Genomic DNA, 19,507 nt, shown 5'->3' on the forward strand with positions numbered 1-19,507 from the left:
CTGTGTTTCATCACCTCTTCTTTTAAAAACACGTTTGGGAACTGAGGAGACCAACTGCTGTAGTTTTGAAAGTAAAATGTTTTTTATGTCACTTAACATGGGATTTTAGCTGCTCAACAGTTCAGTGTATCCTTTGTCGTATTTTTCATTTTATAATGTGCCAAATGTTTTCAGTGGTGACAGGTCTGGACTGCAGACAGGCCAGTTGGGGCCCAGACTTTTTTAATACAGAGCCAGGCTGTTGTACTACATGCAGAATGTGGTTTGACATTGTCTTGCTGAAATAAGCAGATTCACAGATGTGCACGTCACCCATGCCATGTGCACTAATGCACCCCTATACCATCATGAATACTGGCTTTTGAACTGTGCACTGATAACAAGATGAGTGGTCTTTAGCCCAGAGGACACAGTGTCCATGATTTCCAAAAAGAAACTCAAATGTTGATTTGTCAGACCACAGGACACTTTTCCACCTCCCCTCAGTCCATTTTAAATGAGCTCGGGCCCCGAGAAGGTGGCAGCATTCCTGGATCCTGTTTATATAAGCTTTCTTCTTTGCGTTTAAGAGTTTTAATTAGCATTTTTGGATGCAGCGCCAACTGTTTTCATAGTAGTTCTGAGCCCATTCAGTAATTTCCACTACAAAATCATGTCTGTTTTTAATGCAGTGCCGTCAGAGGGCCCAAATATCACGGCCAGCTAATACTGGTTTTTGGCCTTGTCCCTTGCATACAGATATTTCTCCAGATTCTCTGAATCTTTTAATGTTATTATGTACCGTAGATGATGAAAAGCAAAAGGTCTTTGCTATTTTATGTTGATAAACATTATTCTTGAATTGTTGCACTATTTGACTGTGCAGTCTTTTACAGAGTGGTGAACCCCTCCCCATCTATACTTCTGAAAGACTCAGCCTTTCTGGGGTGCTCATTTTATACTCAATCATGTTACTGACCTGTTGCCAATTAACCACTAGATGTTTTTTTAAGCATTACACTTTAAACTTTACCAGCCTTTTGTTGCCCCCATCTCAACTTTTTTGGAACGTGTTGCTGGCATCAAATTCAAAATGGGCAAATATTTTTCAAAAAACAATAAAATTTCTTGGTTTCAACGTTTGATATGTTGTCTTTAAAGCATTTTCAATGAAATGTAGGGTTTAAATGATTTGCACATCATTGCATTTTGTTTTTATTTACAATTTTCACAGCGTCCCAAATTTTTTGGAAATGGGGCTGTATTTTTAAAATGCATTTTCGAAATGTATTTATCAAATATATTTTACCATGTGTGAAAATGGCCTAAATGTATTTGTTAAATATATTTTTCAATTATATGTAGCTTTAATAAAGGTTACAGATATAATTAAATACATATAAACTGAATGTACCAATGTCTGTGTTTAAAGGTGCTCACACAAAATGTACGTCAAATAAACAGGATATCAAATCGTTGAACTGCATTTTCACAGTGTATCAATACCTACAACATTTGATTTTGCCATGTGTTAAAGGTTCATTTGCTAATAATGAAAATTAGGATACTGGAATACATATTTGTTACAATAGTCATTCCAAACAGGAAAGTGCATTATACAAGTATTTGGCTATTTTCATGCATTTTCAAATGTATTTGACAAGTACATTTACATACTTTTATTTTTGTTATAGTACATTTGTATGTGTATGTTTCTATATTCCCCATCACAGATCCACCACCGTACTTCACAGTGGGGATGAGGTACTTTTACTGCATAGCTATCTTTGTATGTGTACCAAATCCACCTCTGGTGTTTATTGCCAAAAAGCTTTATTTTTGTCTCATCTGAACATCAAACACCCTCTCAAACAACCCTCTTAAACAACTTGTGGTTATGTGGCTGGCACCTCATTGTAGTTTGGGAGACCTAATGTCTGCAATTCCCCAGCTGTGATCCTTGGAGATGCTTTTGCCACTTGAACCATCCTCCTTACTGTGTGTCAAGATAGACATGTAATTTCCCTGGCAGATTCTTAAAATCTCCAGTTGCTTTAAACTTCTTAGAGGCTCAGCACAGTATTTTTGCTCCTTACTCAACAGAGGAAGTATGTGATTATTTTCATACTGCTGAAATTGAACCTATTCTGTAGTGCTTTAAGCTGTAGCCTGCTAGGCTAAGCTAACGTGAGTGCACAGTGCCTCGTACTGCAGTATGGACTTGGTTCTAGTGAATTGATGATTAAAAACACCAGTTTGGAGGATATAAACATGTATCTAAGAGCACAAATTTGAATGACTGGTGTTGAAGTGACAGAAAGATAAAAAAACTGATCTGTGGTGCTTTAAGCTGTACCCTGCAGAAGATGAGAGCATGCAGAGAGACTGGAGTTGGAGTGACAGACATAATCAGGTGTGTTTTGTGGTGGGTGGTGTGTGCATGGCTATTAGCCTGTTAGCAGTTAGCCACTCGTAATTGTGTGTAATTGTAAATACACAATTAAAGTAGCATTTGCATTTGAAGGTCCAAAACTAGCCTATTTGGACACCACCATCTTGCCAGCTTTTCTAATTTTGCTAATTATTATAATTTTTTGTTTGCTCCTGGAATTGCTCTTTTGCTTCTGAAGTCCTTCTTTTGCTTGACTTTTGGAAGAGGCCATTCACCTGCACTTTCTATTGGTCAACTGATTTGGAGGGACAGGTTTTCTGACTGCATAGTCACACCCACTTCAAGAGCTGTGATTTTCCTTGAACATGGCAGAGCATTTTGTACTGAGTGTAGTACTGCCAGACAGGATTCAACTGATATGTCTGCCCTTATGAACAATTTTGGTCATATTTATTGATGGGTGGTAATGTTTTATCACTGCGAAGGCAAAAAGGTTGACATGTCATGGTTGTCCGTTCCGTTCTAGTATTTATAAGGGCTTTTATGTCAGTCTCTTCTTCTTCTTTCTACCTGCAGAGTGCCTCTGTGTTGGTCACTGAAACAGGCTTCGTATCTCACCACGCCCATTTACAGAATGCTGCTGCTCCAAATCATTATCTTTAATGCAGTGAACTAACGTCAGATATTTAAGCTGTTTAGTTCCATTACCAGCACTGCTCTTCTAGTTAGCCCTAGAGGACACACCTAGGCTAGTAAGCGCTAGCAGTTGCAAACTTGAAAGGTGGTACATCTTCGTCCATTCATAAATGACTAAGTTTATGTTAGTCAAAGCCCAAAGTAAGTTATATCTTTTCAGATAGGTTGACACAGGACCCAAAAACGTGTTACAGTAATAATTTAAAAGAATATGACAAACTCCTAACATCAGATATGCCAATACAACGCTGCACTCATAGTAGCACTCAGTATGACGTGATCCGCCATGCTGGGGGTGGGTCATGCTGAGTGGCTATGTGTTCAGAAGACCTGTCACTCCTAATCAGTTGACCAATAGAAAGTGCAGGTAAACGCCCTCTTCTAAGACCCGCCTCCTGTTAGTAAGTGCCAAAAATCAGAAGCAAAAGAAAAATTTCAGAAGCAAAAGAGCAATTCCAGAAGCAAAAAATGCATCAACAAAATTAGCAAATAGAAAAAAATGAAAGCAGAAACTGGTAAAATGAGTAATAAATATACCCCTGAATGAGTGAAAAAGAGTAGAAATCTTTTTGAAAAAAATAAGTTTGACTTGGAGCAATTTTGTGACATTTTAATACTTAATATTTTGCTTGTGGATTTCATAATTTTATTTGAAACTCTTGGCACAGAATTAACTCCATAAAAGGAAGGACTCATGATCTAAAGCATACCACATCATCTGTCAAAAAAAGTGGAGGCAGTGCTATGGCATGAGCAGGACAGATGGATAATGACCTAAAACAAATCATGAAAGCAATTCAAGAGCTTTTTCTGGTAAAGAAATGGAATGTTCTGCAATGGCCAAGTCATTCACCTGACCTCAACCCAACTGAGCATGGTTTTCACTTTCTGAAGACAAAACTGAAGGCAGAAAGACCTACAAAGAGCAACTGAATGTGGCTACAGTTAAGGCCTGGAAAAGCATCTCAAGAGAGGAAACTCAGCATTTGATGTCCATTGTTTCCAGATTCAGGCAGTCACTGACAGCAAAGGATTCACATCCAAGTATTAAAAATAATCCTTGTACTTATAACTATGTTCATTTGTTCAATTACTTTTTAGCCTTTGAAAATGGAGGAGATTTGTTACAGATGGCTGTAATTCCTAAATGGTTAATGCAATATTTTTGTTAAACCCCTTGAACTAAAGTCTACACTTCGTTATGGTAGCTAAGTGAAAAGCATAGATTCATAATATTCTTTGTGGAACACAATATTGCCATTTTTTTGTGTTCTGAAAACTCCCCATTTACACTGACAAATTGGTAGAAGTCTGTCAAGTAAGACTTAAACTATAAAAAAAGTCTGTCAGATTTATGACCTGTTCTTAAACTGTAGAACTGTTCACACTTCTGTGCTCTTGCATGTGTGTAGATTCTGTTCTTACCCAAGAACAAATTTCAAACGCTGTTGAATGTCAGAATCTTAGTGAAAACTGCGTAAGTGGGTTTTTAAGAAATTTCTTCTTCAGAACAGTTAGTGAATGAGGCCAATCAAACTTGAATGTTAATGGGGCATGAGCTTTCATCATTTAAAAAAATATGTACATTCCTGTCAGTGCAAATAAAAAAAATACATATCTTCTTTTATGACATTAATACTTTAAAACTCAATGAGTGAGAGGTATCAACATAACCTTGAATTGTTTTTTTCCCCGTCAGAACTGTACTCTGGGAGTGGAGTTGGCTAGAGATTGCAGGTTGCAGCCAGTGAACTCACTTTCAAAGTAATGCTACCATGGTGCTTCACGGCTTGTTTCATTCATGTACGAATGGAACATTAATAGCTTTCAGACCTGAAGTGTTAAAATACGTATGCCACGTAAATATCTAAATTACCAAACAAACAAAAAAAAAAAACTTTGCTTGCATGTGAACCTATGACCCATTAATTTCCAATGTAAGCCCTCAGGGAAGACTTATTTGGCATCAATCAACAAAGTAGTTTCTGAAGCTACTGTAACATTTCCAGGATCATTTGAAGTCCAGGCTACAAGTGGACTATTAAAAGGTCACCTGAATTGCCTGTCCAGACCATACTTCATGAACAGTTCATGCTCTTTTTAAAAGATGACATTGAATTTAGAGAAAAAGCTGCAAAACTTAAGTTTTATAATACCCAATCCATATTAAAACCAGTTTTACCATCAATATTTATGTGAAACTATAGCTGGGACAATTCATACCTATAAAAAAGTGTTACTCAAGACATTATTTGCTGTAAACCTTTTAATAAAACGTATCTTGTTTTTCAGAAACAAGATAGTTTGTAGTCACTGTTCAAATAGGAAATCAAACAACAGTGCACACTGTTTAATATGCAATGGAACCATCTGCATATTTTCATTTTTGGACTCCCAGCCACAGATGGTTACGGCACGACAGGCAACTAACCTTGAGTAGCAGTGCTAGGATACAACATTCTATGTCTACTGTACCACTCAGGACCACACAAAAGAAAAAGAAAAAAAAAAACAAAACTGTTTTTAGTGCTTTACTCTTTTCAGTAGTACCATCATTAAGTGTATGCCTGGTTTCTATTTGCATGCAACTACAATGCATTCATTTTGTATAAACTGTGGCCTTTGTCAAAAGGTTCTTCACACACTCACACCTCTTTATAAAAATGGTCCATCTACAGAAAATTGCTCTTTTTTGTCTTTTCTGCCAAACAAGAGTCATAAATGATTTCTGCATACCACTGGAAAGACATCTATTCCAGACACTGTATATTTGACATTTATTCACATTTCTGGTACCTATTCCTCTAGAACCACGAGCAAGTGATAAATCATTTATACATAAGCGTGAAATTTAAGCTATTTCAAATTTCAAATCTGAGACAAAGACATGGCAAAGTATGGCAAATTTTAGAGATTGAACCATTTTCATGGCACAGTAGAATGAGTTTAAATAGGGTAAAAACTGCTTGCTCTTAAAAATATTCAGGTTTATTCTTTTTTACATAAAGTACATATTCTTTTCATTTCTCAAAAACACTTTACTGCACATATTTTACTGTACAATTATAACTGGAACTGTAAAAAAGGCAACTTTGCAGAGTAATTCAATAATGTATTCATTCAACAAGGCAGACATCTAAAATACAGAACTTAGTCCTACAAGTGGGACAAGGTACTGTGCTGCTGAGCCATGTCTCGGGCCGAGTCTGGTCCTGGCGGCTGGCAAACCATTTGCCCATGCAAAGGAGACACCACATAGGGCGGCAATAGCACTGCTGGCACTCGCCATCACCGTCACCTTGACATAGTCGCGTAAGTTTTATGTTGGCGCTCACCTGCATGCATCCAATACAGGGCTCTAATTCCTGAGACAAGAAGCAGAATAAAAGTCATGATCAATGTATGCCCAACTTACACACCTTCTAATATGTTGGCAGTTTTTAACCATCCGTTACAACTGCACACTGGATTTTGTCTTATGAGTGTCTAAGTACAAGGACGTCAAAAGAAAGAATGCTATTTTTGCTGATTTGATGAAAGACAGACAAGGTAAAAGCATAAGTTATTTATGTCATCTATATGTGTTTCATCATTTTTGACTTGTCAGTCCACTATTTATATATAAAATTGAATTTGATTGACAGAGCCAACAAAATAAGACTGAAAAGTATAGTTACAAGTATTAACTGTTAAGAATAGAAGGTCAGTAGATACAGGGTGTGGTTGCTTTGGAACGTCGTTTACAGCTACAATGCTAAGATCAAACAAGATTTCGGATTTTAGAAAAACATATAATAACCCAAAATGACTAATATGAAAAATTATGATAATTCCAAATTAAACAGAGCATACCAATTAATTATCCCTACAGTGCTTAAGCAGCAGATGTTGAATTTGGCTGCTGACAATCTGTGGTCAAATAACTTGGGTGTTGAAAATCATATATAATCGATTTGGCCAGGACAGAAAAGGGATGTTACAAATTACTGTTGCACGTCATGTTGGTCAAAGTAGAGGAAACATAATTAACCAGTTCCCCCTGCTTTACATTGTTCCACACTTAGTGGTGGACAAACTATTTCAACATGTACATGTTGACTGTGTTGGACCGTTGCCAAAGACAGGTAATAGGTTTTGACTTTGAATTGGAGGTAATACCCTTTGTATTCAGTTTTGACTGCTTCAGTTTTGACAAGCTTTGGTGAAATGGTTTCCTACTTTTGGTCTTCCAAAGGTGGTCCACACAGATCAAAGTACAAATTTTCTATCTACATATCTATTTATCTACACAGGATAAGACAACTAAGCAAATATATGGTAAAGTGTATAAAGCATGCAATTCTAATGTTGTACAGAGTTCTCATAAAAGTTAGTGCAGTTACAATTTCTCATCCACTGCCTCTTTAATTTGATTGTATGGAAGGTGCTGTTATAGTAGTCAAACCCCTCATGAGTTACCTTTGTGTCCTTCAGCACAGTCTTCTGCTTCTAATCATGTTTTTGATAAAGTGCTTTTAAATAATATATTCATGTTTAGTGCCCTAGATTTACTAAAACAAGGTCAGAGGTTGTTGCAAGCTCAGCAGAAGCTTGTAGTACTTTTGCAGGAAGACAGTTATGTTGACCATCCTGTATGTCCTCACTTGAATTTAATAAACACTAAATAAACTACTCCACTATAGAAAAAGAAAGCTTCAGCTTTATTGTTGTCACTTTTTTTTGAAGTCTGTGTAGGTTCCAGTATTTTATCAGTTATTGTACAGTTGTATGAAAATGTTTGGGCACCCCTGGCCACACTGTTTATTCTGTGAAAATAAAGTGAACACAACTTCTGCAGCAAACTATAAAAAAAGACACTTTTTAGCAAATGTTAGTCCACACTTTAACTTTGATTAACTTAAAAATAATAACACTAACAATGTCATGTGTCTTAGAATTCCTGTTAGGACCGGTTAGGCAGGTCAAGATTTTGGTCAACATTACCAATTACACCTGAGCACTATGTAAATACACTCCAATTTGGCATAATCCCAATTTCCTGCTTAATAACTCACCATTAAACTTCACTGCATGGAAACAGAAAGGGATCGCGCATCTGCATCATGTTTTTAAGGATGACACCTTTATCTTGTTTGATAATTTGGTTCAGATATTCAGTGTCAGGAAAGATCAGTGCTTACAATATCTTCAACTGAAATTTGTATTGAAGTCTAAAATAAATATTACAAATAACCATTTTCACCCACCCAAACTAATTGAACACATTAATAAAACAACAACTAATAAGAAATTGCTTTCAAAATTCTATAAACTTCTCGCTATTTTGGATAATACTGTTGTACTTCCAACTTTAAAATGGGAAAAAGATCTCAGAATCTCTCCTGGCAGTGACTTCTTGACTCAAATTTGTAAAAACACCTTTACAATGACAACTAATAGTAATCTCCAGCTGATTCAATAGATGAATAGCAATTCACAGATCACACAACATAAATTGAATAAAATAGGACAAATGGATGCAGACACATGCTCCTACTGCACTTTAGACAAATAGACACACACACCCACACACCATCTAAACCGCTTATCCTTCTGGGTTGCAGGGGGAGCTGGAGCCTATCCCAGCTGTCAATCGGCAGAAGGCACTTTAGACACTCCGGATACCTATTTTCATGCTCTATGTACACGTCCAACTATACAACAATTTTGGCAATCTGTCATCGACTTTATATCCCTCACTTTGGAGTATAGCATTTGTTTGCTGGGTGACTATACCATTTTGAGACCCCACAACCATTACACCACGCCCATACTCACTGCTTTCTCTATAGCCAAGAAAATTATCCTTAAACACTGGAAGACCAGGAACTCCATATTAGCACTCCACAATGGAAAAAGCTACTTTTAACACACATATCACTGAAGAGATCAAATGCTATAGAAATTAAATCATGAAGTGGAGAAACTTAAGAGTGCAGAACCAATTATACATTTAAGCAGATAACTCCTTAAAACTCCTGCCACAAAGACTGATCAGCCATCTAGTAAATCAGTAAGAGCAGAGACTAAAGACACATCAGAATTTGGATATCTGAGAAAGACATCAGTAAACAGCATTGGAATTTGTAGCCAAAAATGTGTGTTCAATGACCATTAAAGAGCTCACTTACCAGGAAGAGGGAAAAATGTTCCTGAATGCAATACAGAGATAAACCTATGGTACAGAAGTAAACAGCAGCTTCTCTGGCCCCAGCAAATATCGCGCTAAATGTTGCCTCACATTCAAATTTCTCATGTTATATGTCTTATGTGTGTTCATCTACGACAATCAGACACTGCCTGTCTAATACAGCTGACTGAGGGAGACAGCAGCTCAGGCAGTGCGAGATGAAACAGAAACACAGCAGGTTATTGCCTACGCTATGCTAAAGGCTAACCACAAGAGACTGGATGTTCCTTTCATATTTCTCTTGCTAATGGTCGCTCCCTCAATAACAAACTGGACTGACATCATCTCAGACTCCAATAAACTTACACATCAGTAAACTGCTGTCTTCATTTTCCCTGAAATGTGACTGAAACATCATTAACCAAATGTGATATTCTTTGCACTGTGTGTATGTTGCATTATCTATGGTTATTGATTTCATACCATTCTAAAGGTTATGATAAAACCAATACCTTCAGAAAATATTTCAACCATTACTCTGAATGAACCAGTATAATGTCCACTTTTACTTGCAATACAAAGTTAACTCTCATGGCAAACTGCTCTGCTTCACCTATTCAGCCAGAGACACCTGCACAATATCCTCTTTAAGAAATAGAGAAAGACATGTTTGATACCATTATCGCTACATTGAAAGGGCAGATTACACAGCAGGGCAGAACCATTGAGAAGTCTATGGATGACCTGAAAGAGCCCATAGATGCCCATAATTTCAGATTTAAGATGTAAAAGGAAAGATGGAGCACCCCATATGGAGGAAAGGATCCAGAACCAGGAACACGAAGTTCTTGCGCTGTCACCCTACAAAAGAGCGTTTGTTTGCAAAGGCCTCTCTGAGACATGTCATTTGGAATTCTTAGGAAAGTGTTTAAAATATGCCAAGCTGACACACCACTCCTCCAAGGAAAATATCCAGAGGTAGTGGACTCTATATTTTGGTGGGGAAGAGATGCACATACCATCAGCAGCACTGTAAATCAGTCCATAAGAGGTTCCATTGCAAAATGATGAGAACTTTTGCTGATTTCCATTTTCTGAAAGCTGAAAAACCTGCAACTAAAAGAGGATCTTTCTTCTAAAGAAAGAGATATCTGCAAAATGCTTAAATATTTACTAGTCATACTCTTCAATAATAAGCTAATTCCTCAACCCCAACGTGGAATGACAGACTAGATAAGTGGTCCAGCAGAAATGGGAATTTACAGTATAATACATATCACGATACCAGTGGCACAACACGACATATGGCACAAAATACCAGATATTTTTTGACAATGAAAAATTAAGGAACCTTCTAGGATTTTTATAGGTGTGGTTTATTTTGATGTGCTGGTCAAGGTATAGTGATGATACAAGAGTGATCAATTGTAAACACAAAAGCAGCAGAAGAGGCAGTGGTCAATGTGTGATCTGTGCAAACACACATCACAATAATAAAATGATCAGATTAGCACATTAGAACAACACAAAGCAGCACTACAACCACATAACCAATATGCTAATGGCTAAGCACAAATTACAGCAAGCTACAAACTAATAACTCACTACAACCACATGAGCCAACAAAGCTCGTAACTGCCTTAAGTAACAGTTAATAAAAGATACTTGCTTCATTCATGCACACAACAGCACAGGTAAATGTTATTAATGAACTTCTCAGCAGTGTGCAACACACAGGAGGCAAAATGTCTTGTTCTCCAGTACAATATTTATGCAAATAATGATGAATAAAGAGAAAACCCCAAAAGACTGGAGCACGTTTGCAAGTGCTGGATGTTCACAGTCTCAGACCTATAAGCATTAAATGTTTCGCTTGTGCCTACATGCACTGTATAAAACTACATTAAATCATCATCAATACAACCATCACTGTATCAATGCTTGGTTACGCTTGTATCACCATGAGGTAATCCAGAATATACTGCAGTATTAACACTTTGAACACAAATGCTGCTAGTTTAAGGCAGATACTGGAAGACTCTCGGATAGTTGAGATGTTGAAAAATAATAGAGTTGAGAAAAATAACTGTTGGTACAGGTCTCTGAAATAATAACATTCTTTTCCGTTTGTCAGAAGAAAAAAAGCTAGACTTCAAACACTGTAGACAAGTATGGATCAGTAATAAACGAAAAGGGGCATTTGTACAGCCTACACGGACTGAGGAAGGAGAACAGAAATTAAATGCAATAGCTTAATTACAATTCTATAAACATCTTTACAAACACACTAACAAGTTTTTTTAAAGGGACTCTTATCCTTCCTGCTAGACCTGCTTATTTAGAGAATTTATATAATAGAATACTCCCCCATTCTTTGGCCCAGGGTCTAATTATATCAATCCCTGAATAAAAAAAGATGCTTTATTTTTAGAAAATCTTCATTTTTTTATTTTTGGCACTAAATAAATAAATAAATAAGCAAACAATAATTGATAAAGCAGTTTGTGAATAGTTAATAAAAAGACTCTTGTTGGAAAGTCACACATGAGCCTAAGGTCACTATGCCCAATGTTAAGCATTGGCTAGAGAGGTATAAGGCAGAAGTTCATTCTCTGGAGTGATGGAGGACCACTGAATATAGTGGGATAAGGTGGAGTGCAAGAACTCATCATTTAACATCAATCTTTACTTACTAATACTCTTGTGGCTAAATGCAATTAAATCCTCATAGTGAAGTCACACCAGCCTTATCCTAAAAAACGATTAATAGCTGTAATTGCAAACAAGGGTTATTCCACAAAATATTAAACCTAGGGATTGAATAATAATTGATCCTTATTCTCTTGTTTAAAATGTATTATAATTTTAAAACTGTAAAAAATATTAAAGTCAGAATGATTATCTCTCTTTATAAGGAATACAGTATATTTTAAAAGCCTAATTAAATCATTGTTATATCCTTATTTGCTTGTTTTATTTACGAATAAACTTTGAACACTTATACTCTTATCCTCTTTTGTTTGTGATACACTAATATCCTTATTTCTACACATTATATAATATTTTATTGCATTGTTAATTTTGCCAAAACCAACGATGCAATAACATGTCTTTGTTTTTAAAAGTGTTCTGTTTTTTAATACAATCACATAGAATTTGGATAAACAAAAAAAAAATAATAATATAAAATAATTCTATATTAAATGGTTTTGTATAATTATGTACATGGGTGGTGCATGTTCATGATAACCAATAAATAAATAAATAAAAAGTTGACCAATATCATGTCAATCAGAAAACTTTTGTTGCATAAAATTTTTTGGCTGATGAGTCAATTGGAGGGAGTGCAAATTATAAGCTTAAAGAACTGTTTTGGTAAATGTGGCTACCTTTTATTTTAAAATGCTGCATTAACAGGATGTAATCTTAGGTTTGTGCATACTGTGACAGACTTTAATCTATTGCTTGTTTATGTGCTTATTAAATTAGTATTATTATTAGTAAATTTCAATTTATAATGTGTTGAATTTGACTCATGAGTCAGTTGTATGGGATACATATGAACTGACTTGGCAATTTTGACTGCAAATAACTTTAAAATGCTGCAGTGGATGGACTTCATTTTTGATATATTCATAGTATGGTAAACTTTAAACCAAAGTGTGCTGTTTTTTGGTCTACTTATTGCTAATGTTCATTTTATAAATGTATTGAATCCGACTAATAAGTAAAATCAGATAGAGCACACGGCACTACCTTAATAAACTGATCTGGTAACTTTGGATGCCAGTTACATTAACGTGCTGTATTCAAAGGAGTTCAACTTAATGTGACTTTAAACCAAAATGTGCTGTTTATTTGGTCTTTTTATTGGTAGTTTTAGAGTGTGCTAAATTTGACTCTTGGGTCAATTAGACAGGGTACAAATGAACTGATTTGGTAACTTTGGCTGCCAATTACTTTAAAATGCTGAAGCAGTGGATTATAATTATAGTATGATAGACCAAAAATGTGCTATTTTGCATTCTACTTTTGGGAATGTTAATTTTATAATGTAATTAAATTGACTTTTGAGTCAATTAAATAGGGTGCAAATCACCATCATGAACAGATTTGGTAACTCTGGCAGAAAATTCTTATTTTATATGCTCCAGTACAATGATTCATCTGTAGTTTTCTTCAATTTAAACTGAGTGAGAGATGTTAATTTTATATAATTTATATTTGATTCCATACCATTAAGCTTCCTCAATGTATGATTGTCTGTCTGTACCAAATCTGGTCTCAATCCGACAATGTATCTGTGAGTTGCAGATAGATGGAGTTAAGAGCTTTGCCCAGATGGACTGATATCTTGCAGATACCCTGTACTAAAACGTCAACTTTTTTGATAATTATTTGCTTACAGACTGCAAGTTTTGTTTTAAGACCAGTTTTGAGATTGAGATTGAGAGTTTAATCAATTGTAAACTGTAGGACTAGTCTGAAACGTATTTTTCAAACAATGTGCATTTGTAGAACAATGGAAATAATTAGTAAATGACTTGCATTGACAAAGCTGTCAGCTCATTTTAGTGCATTACTTGATCCTAACTGCATGTTTTTTTAACCTAACTGGTATAAGACATTTTAGTGTTTACATGTGAGTAGTGCCCCCCAGTGGCTGACACCTGTCATACTTCAATTGGCAGTACAAAATCCATACCTGGAGATACACATCAAGTTTCATGATTGGGCCATTCTAAGGCTGTCCAATACCTACTGAAATCTGACTGGCCAATGTTTTTCAAATTTGACATCAGCCTCATAGATACTGACACAGTTCCACCAAAATTTGAAGAGTGCCTATGACTTCTCTTACGGTACAAGCCTGTGAAGTTTCCTAACAATCAGGCAAAGCGCTTCAGTGTAAGAGCTGCATACACAAGTTTTGCAATATGAGCTCCACCCCTATTTTCGGGTCAGGCCTGGATGCTACACAATGTTGAAATTCCAACATTTTTTGATAATTATTAAAAGGTTAGGCCCTTAGGATCCTTTTGACACCAGATTTGTGCAGATTGGGTGAAAACCCAAAGACTAGTTTGCGCTCAAAAAAGTGTGCTATTTTGCATAAAATGCTAATTATCTCAAAGTGGGCAAAGCCATATGGTTCTTGAGGTATTTTTGTAGGACATATGGTGCCACAGATACGACCCAAAAAGTTTAAAGCTTCGCTATAGCAGGTAAATCGGGCTGAGTTTATGTGCCTAAACAGTGGGAGGGACTACTATTGACAAAGTTTCATGTCTGTATGACATACAGTTCATTTTAGTGGAGAAAAGGAAGAGGAAGGAGGAGATTAAAAATGCTAATTACAATGGGGTTCCAGCACTTCATGCTTGGACTCTTAAGTCAAAACCACTAGGAAAAAAATAAATTATTCACATTACAAAACCCATCCTACAAAATCACACATTAAGTAAGGTCATTCCCTTTAAGTGAAGGTAAATCTTTTTGGTAACATACCCACTCCTATGCAATGTCATATCCAATATTTAATTTCCTCACTTTTAAAACTACCACACAGCCACTAATCAACCTATCCCATTTCCCATTATGATAATCCATAGAGTATGTCATGCTGCAAAAAGCAGATGAGTACATACAAGCAGTTTAGCTAAGGTAGTGACCAGGGCTATTTGTGAGAAGTTAATAAGATATACCACGGAGCACACTGGTGAATTTTGAAAAAAGACATGATGAAATTGGTGCCAAATTGATTTGTAGCACATGGCAACATTATGTCATTGCACAGCAGCACATCATGTAGTTACCCTACAAGCCTGTGACAGTAAGACTTGTGAATCACCGAGCCAGGAAATTAACAGTTAAACTGTTATATTGTGCACTTAATTTGAGGAACATCTAAGAACTTTGCATAAAGTATTTACATAAAGTATTTTATATATATAAAATCTCACCTGCCCACTTGTGTATCTGTAAACCTGATTCATCTCCACTTGAGATTTAAAGGTCTCCAAGAAGAGCTCACTCAGAGTCAAATGGACAACCACATTAGCAGCATTTCTGACTGGGGAACGCAATTTCTCACATAACTCTGCATACTCTGCTGAATTCAACCTAAAAGAAACAACAAATAATCAGCTGCACAATAGGAAAGGACATTCAACATATTTTAATATGAGACATAAGCTGAGGTCTACTTAGAACGACATGTACCCTATGTCAAAAGATTTGACTCTGGGATTGATGCTGGCAACAGTAAGAGTAAGAATCTGAACTGGAGTGCGTGAATCAGGAGACAGGTCATGTTGTTTTGAGTGTATGACAGTTAAGTGTGCGTCCTGCTGCAGAGTGACAAACAAGCGGTAAATTGTAACCTTTATCACCCAAGTATCAGTGATAATCACTCTGGCATCAGGTGGCCCTGTTGCAAATTTTTCAATCCGGCGAAACTCTGTGTTGATGGATGATGCAACTGCCCTCCAGCTGGACTGTGGTAAGGCAAATATGCCAATGGTCTTAGATACTGGATGATTTGCCCATTCATTTTTAGACCAATGGAATACAAGAGCAAAGCTCAAAAGCTGAAAGGCCATCGACAGTCCAAAATAAAGTTGCCATCCCTGACTTGCTAGGTGGATGTACATAAGATTCTCTTCAGGTGCAGCAATACACATTCCTATGTAGTAGCCTGCAAGAGACAACAAACTGATCTGTGACACACAGGTACACACAGGTACATAGAAAACATATAATTAAAAAAACACAATACTTCAAAAACAATAATCAAAAGCCATTAGCTCCAAGGGAAATCAAGTTTAAAATTTTACATCAGAGTAGTTCCCAAAAATGTATCAAGTCACTGCACACTAGTAAAGTCTTCTTGGTTTAACCACTTATCAAAATTCTATCGTGTGTGTGTGTGTGTGTGAGTGAGAGAGAGAGAGATGTTTTAGGTATTGCTGAAATTTAGGCTTATTTACTTTTGATCACCAAACCGAATGCTGGCTAGTCCCCAGGTGCAAACTACCATTTGCTCTTCCTCAAGTCATATTTTCTTAATTATTCCTTTTTACCACAGCCACGTATTGATAGAGGAATGAAATACAGTTCCTTAAGAATATGATGCTACACTTAACATGAAACCATAGCAGACAAGCCTGCAGGTGACAACAGTATAAAACTAAATTTGCTAAGGGTCCAGACACACCAACCTGATGAGGAAAACCAGCGCCAGCCAAGGCCAAGTGATGATCACCTTCCATCACCATCAGTCACCATCAACTCTCATCTCTTGTGAAAATTTACACTTAAACACCAGAAACACGACAGCTGACATGAATGTACTTAGTGTGCCTGCATAGAAACTAACAACTCTGTTGCAGGAGCTAGCAGCAGTCTGTAAAATTGTCAAACTGAAACATACAAAGTAAAAAAAATTGTCTGAATGTCTTACAAGCTTCAAACATCCATGCTTAAGCTAGACTTATGTATGAAAGTAAAAGTAATCCACTGTTAGCTTGTTGCTGTGTGGGTAAAACAAGTTGCTAACAAGTGAAAGTCTGTAAATTAAACAGTGAAATAAAATGTGTGGGTGGCACAAGTTCACAATTATATGCAAAAAAGTCCATTATCCTATTATCTGACTGGGAATACGATATTCAAATACTGCCCATTTAAAAATTCGGACACTTGAAAAGCAAAAACTTCTTGAATTGCCCATCTCTAGTGCTAAAACGTTGCTATTTGTACTGGCATTAAAAAAAGGGGGCCACTCTCTGTTTGTGTCGTCTTGAGAGCACTGTTTTCTTGCTTCTCTCTCTTGAGAGAAGTTGAATTGAATTGAGCTGATTCTCAAATCCTTACTTATTCTCAAATGATTTAGCCAAAACAGCGCTGCTGAGAGCCGAGTAAAGCCGGCGAGAGTTAACGTTGTGAGACACATCATACAAACTATGATCTGCCACTGACACTCACTGACAGCCTGGCGGTGTCCGAGAGCCAACAGTCAGTTTGGTGTGTCACGCCACAATGTCCAGGGACAAGTGTCTCTTCCTCTATCAATGGCTACCTTCATGTGTCTCAGAAGAAGCATCTGTTACTTTATGCCCTCTCAGGTTGGCAGCATTGTGTGATTGGGGAAGACCTAGCTAGCAAGCTGAAATAAACAATGACTAAACTGGAAATTAAATGTTTGAAAATCAATAAATAAACAAAAAAAACTCCACATGGTTTTATACATTGCTTTTAAGTGTGAAGATCACTTTGGGATACTCTGCTTTTGGCACTGACATTGATTCAATGATATTAGGGCACTATTTGCTATGTCTGGAGTAACAATAATTATTTACCTTAAATGAGTTGATGCAAATCCCAAGTGAAACAAGGTACAGCTATCATTTCAATCATGTATGTGGTTTCATATACTCTGAAACTGTCACACTCAGGAACTGTGTACTAGCCAACCAACGCCAGCTACGGTGGGAGGCATTATGAAAAAAAAAAAAGTCGTGGGTTATTCTCACGAACATGACAAATACTAGGACCAAACTTGAAAAAATTAGGATCTAATATTTTGGATTTTTTAAATATTCAAACACTGATGCGAGCTGAATATCTGAAAATAATAATAATAATAATAATAATAATTATTATTATTATTTTTGAATTTGAAGATAAATGTGTAAACAATATTTCTGCCAACGTTTTGTTTTTATTATGTTTAGAGCAGTCACATTAAGTATTTTAAAGCCAACTATTAAAACACATATTTTACAAAATATAGTAGTTTGCAATTTTATCTCACTACCACAACACACTGAGTACATTTACATGCACCTAATAACGTGATAACTGCAGAATGCACAATTTCTGAGATAAAAATTCAGCTCTCTTGCCGGATTTCTTAATCGCATTTTAGGCTATACTTCGATCTAAGAAATTTGAGTACGCTGTTTACGTGACCACTTGAGTAATCATAAATGCCAAAATCCAAAAATGACTGATTTGTTTAGGCTATGTTCAGAGTGCAGGCAAACTGGATTTGTTTCTTCAATCAGATCTTTAGAATATACTCTGGATACGCCAAAAATCAGTTTTGTGCCTGTAGTCTGAACAGAAGCGCTTGTAAACAGGTTTTTCTTTTTATTGCTGCCACAGAACAAATGTCTTTTGTCTAACTTCCTTGAAGCTCACGAGGAAAACATTTAAATTTAGACTGTCAACAGTTAAAAGTAAAGCAAATTCTTTATTTCATTAAAAAAACAAACAAAAAAGGGTGCAGCTGTAACGTGTTTGGTCGACGTCAGTGTTTTACCTCCTTAGAAGAAAAAGCTAGCGCGAAATCTCACCAAAGTCCCTCACAACAGTTTACGATTAGGAGCAGAACTGTGTAACAAATTCTCAAGCACTGCATTAAAGAAATGCATATTAAAGTGTCTTAGAAAAGTAAAAACGGAGGCCTACCAAGAGGTAAGGAGGAGTGGATTAGCACAGTTAGGGTTGTTCTCTTGATGTGATATTGAATAAAACCAATGTCTTCGCTGCCAAGCCATTCTGAGAAAATGTTCTCTATCGTCAAACCCGCCGAACGAAATTCATTAGGCGTAAATACAACACAAATTGTAAACACAATGTAGGCTAAAGTAAACGTTGCGTCTGACCGATCCATAACGTAACAACAGCGAAGAGTGTTGACTCCTGGGTTTCTTCCGCGTTTGGTCACGTGGTGTCACCAGAGCCAGTTTAAGGGGAGCCTGGCCAGAGAACTTGTCAACCGGCTCTGGCCTGGCTACCTATTTCTCCCATTCTATCAAAAGCATCACAGCGAAACGCTAGAGGCCGCTCGCAAGCGAGTCCTCACTGACTGGGGTGAACAGAAGTAAACAGCTAAAAAAAGGATTCATAAACATGTTTCTAACGTTTTGTGCCGAACCACATGTAACGTCAGAAAATAGAAAGATGTATTCTGTTAAAAATACAAGAAACGTACAAGTATATTTCCATTTTTTTCCTACCGCAAACAGGTTTTGGGCAGTAGGACTGGCATTACAGGTACTGAATGCTGATTGGATGGTGAGCTGATCAGCCTATTGGCTGAATGTGCCTAAGGCATCCAAACTTCACATTCAACAGGAGTATGCTTTTACACAAAAATAACATTTTGCAATTTTTTTTATTTCGTTTTTAATCCATTCTTTTAATCATGTTTCCTTTCTCATGTTCCCATCCCTCTGAAAAATATTTTCTCATTACATTTTATAATC

The 19,507-nt window shown here is 36.5% G+C and overlaps 1 protein-coding gene across 1 annotated transcript; it reads right to left on the reverse strand.

Moving 5' to 3' along the window:
• Positions 1–6,033: 6,033 nt before the first annotated feature.
• On the reverse strand, positions 6,034–19,010 carry tmem129 (transmembrane protein 129, E3 ubiquitin protein ligase). The gene is made up of 4 exons (XM_036569174.1): positions 18,708–19,010; positions 15,459–15,933; positions 15,200–15,359; positions 6,034–6,432 (listed from the first exon to the last, which is right to left on the reverse strand). The coding sequence occupies exons 1-4, from the start codon at positions 18,910–18,912 to the stop codon at positions 6,184–6,186; spliced, it is 1,089 nt and encodes a 362-aa protein (XP_036425067.1). The 5' UTR covers positions 18,913–19,010; the 3' UTR covers positions 6,034–6,183.
• Positions 19,011–19,507: the final 497 nt, after the last annotated feature.

The sequence above is a fragment of the Colossoma macropomum genome, unplaced genomic scaffold (assembly GCF_904425465.1).
Source record: "Colossoma macropomum unplaced genomic scaffold, Colossoma_macropomum, whole genome shotgun sequence".
NCBI lineage: Eukaryota > Metazoa > Chordata > Actinopteri > Characiformes > Serrasalmidae > Colossoma > Colossoma macropomum.

Bases quoted from the DNA above. Each gene is read 5' to 3' on its own strand.
- tmem129 (XM_036569174.1), bottom strand. From the start codon at position 18,912: ATGGATCGGTCAGACGCAACGTTTACTTTAGCCTACATTGTGTTTACA. The intron at 15,360-15,458 runs GTACATGTCGTT...TGTTTCTTTTAG, and splicing joins GTCAAATCTTTTGACATAGG to GTTGAATTCAGCAGAGTATG. The intron at 6,433-15,199 runs GTGAGATTTTAT...TTCTTGTCTCAG, and splicing joins ACAGATACACAAGTGGGCAG to GAATTAGAGCCCTGTATTGG.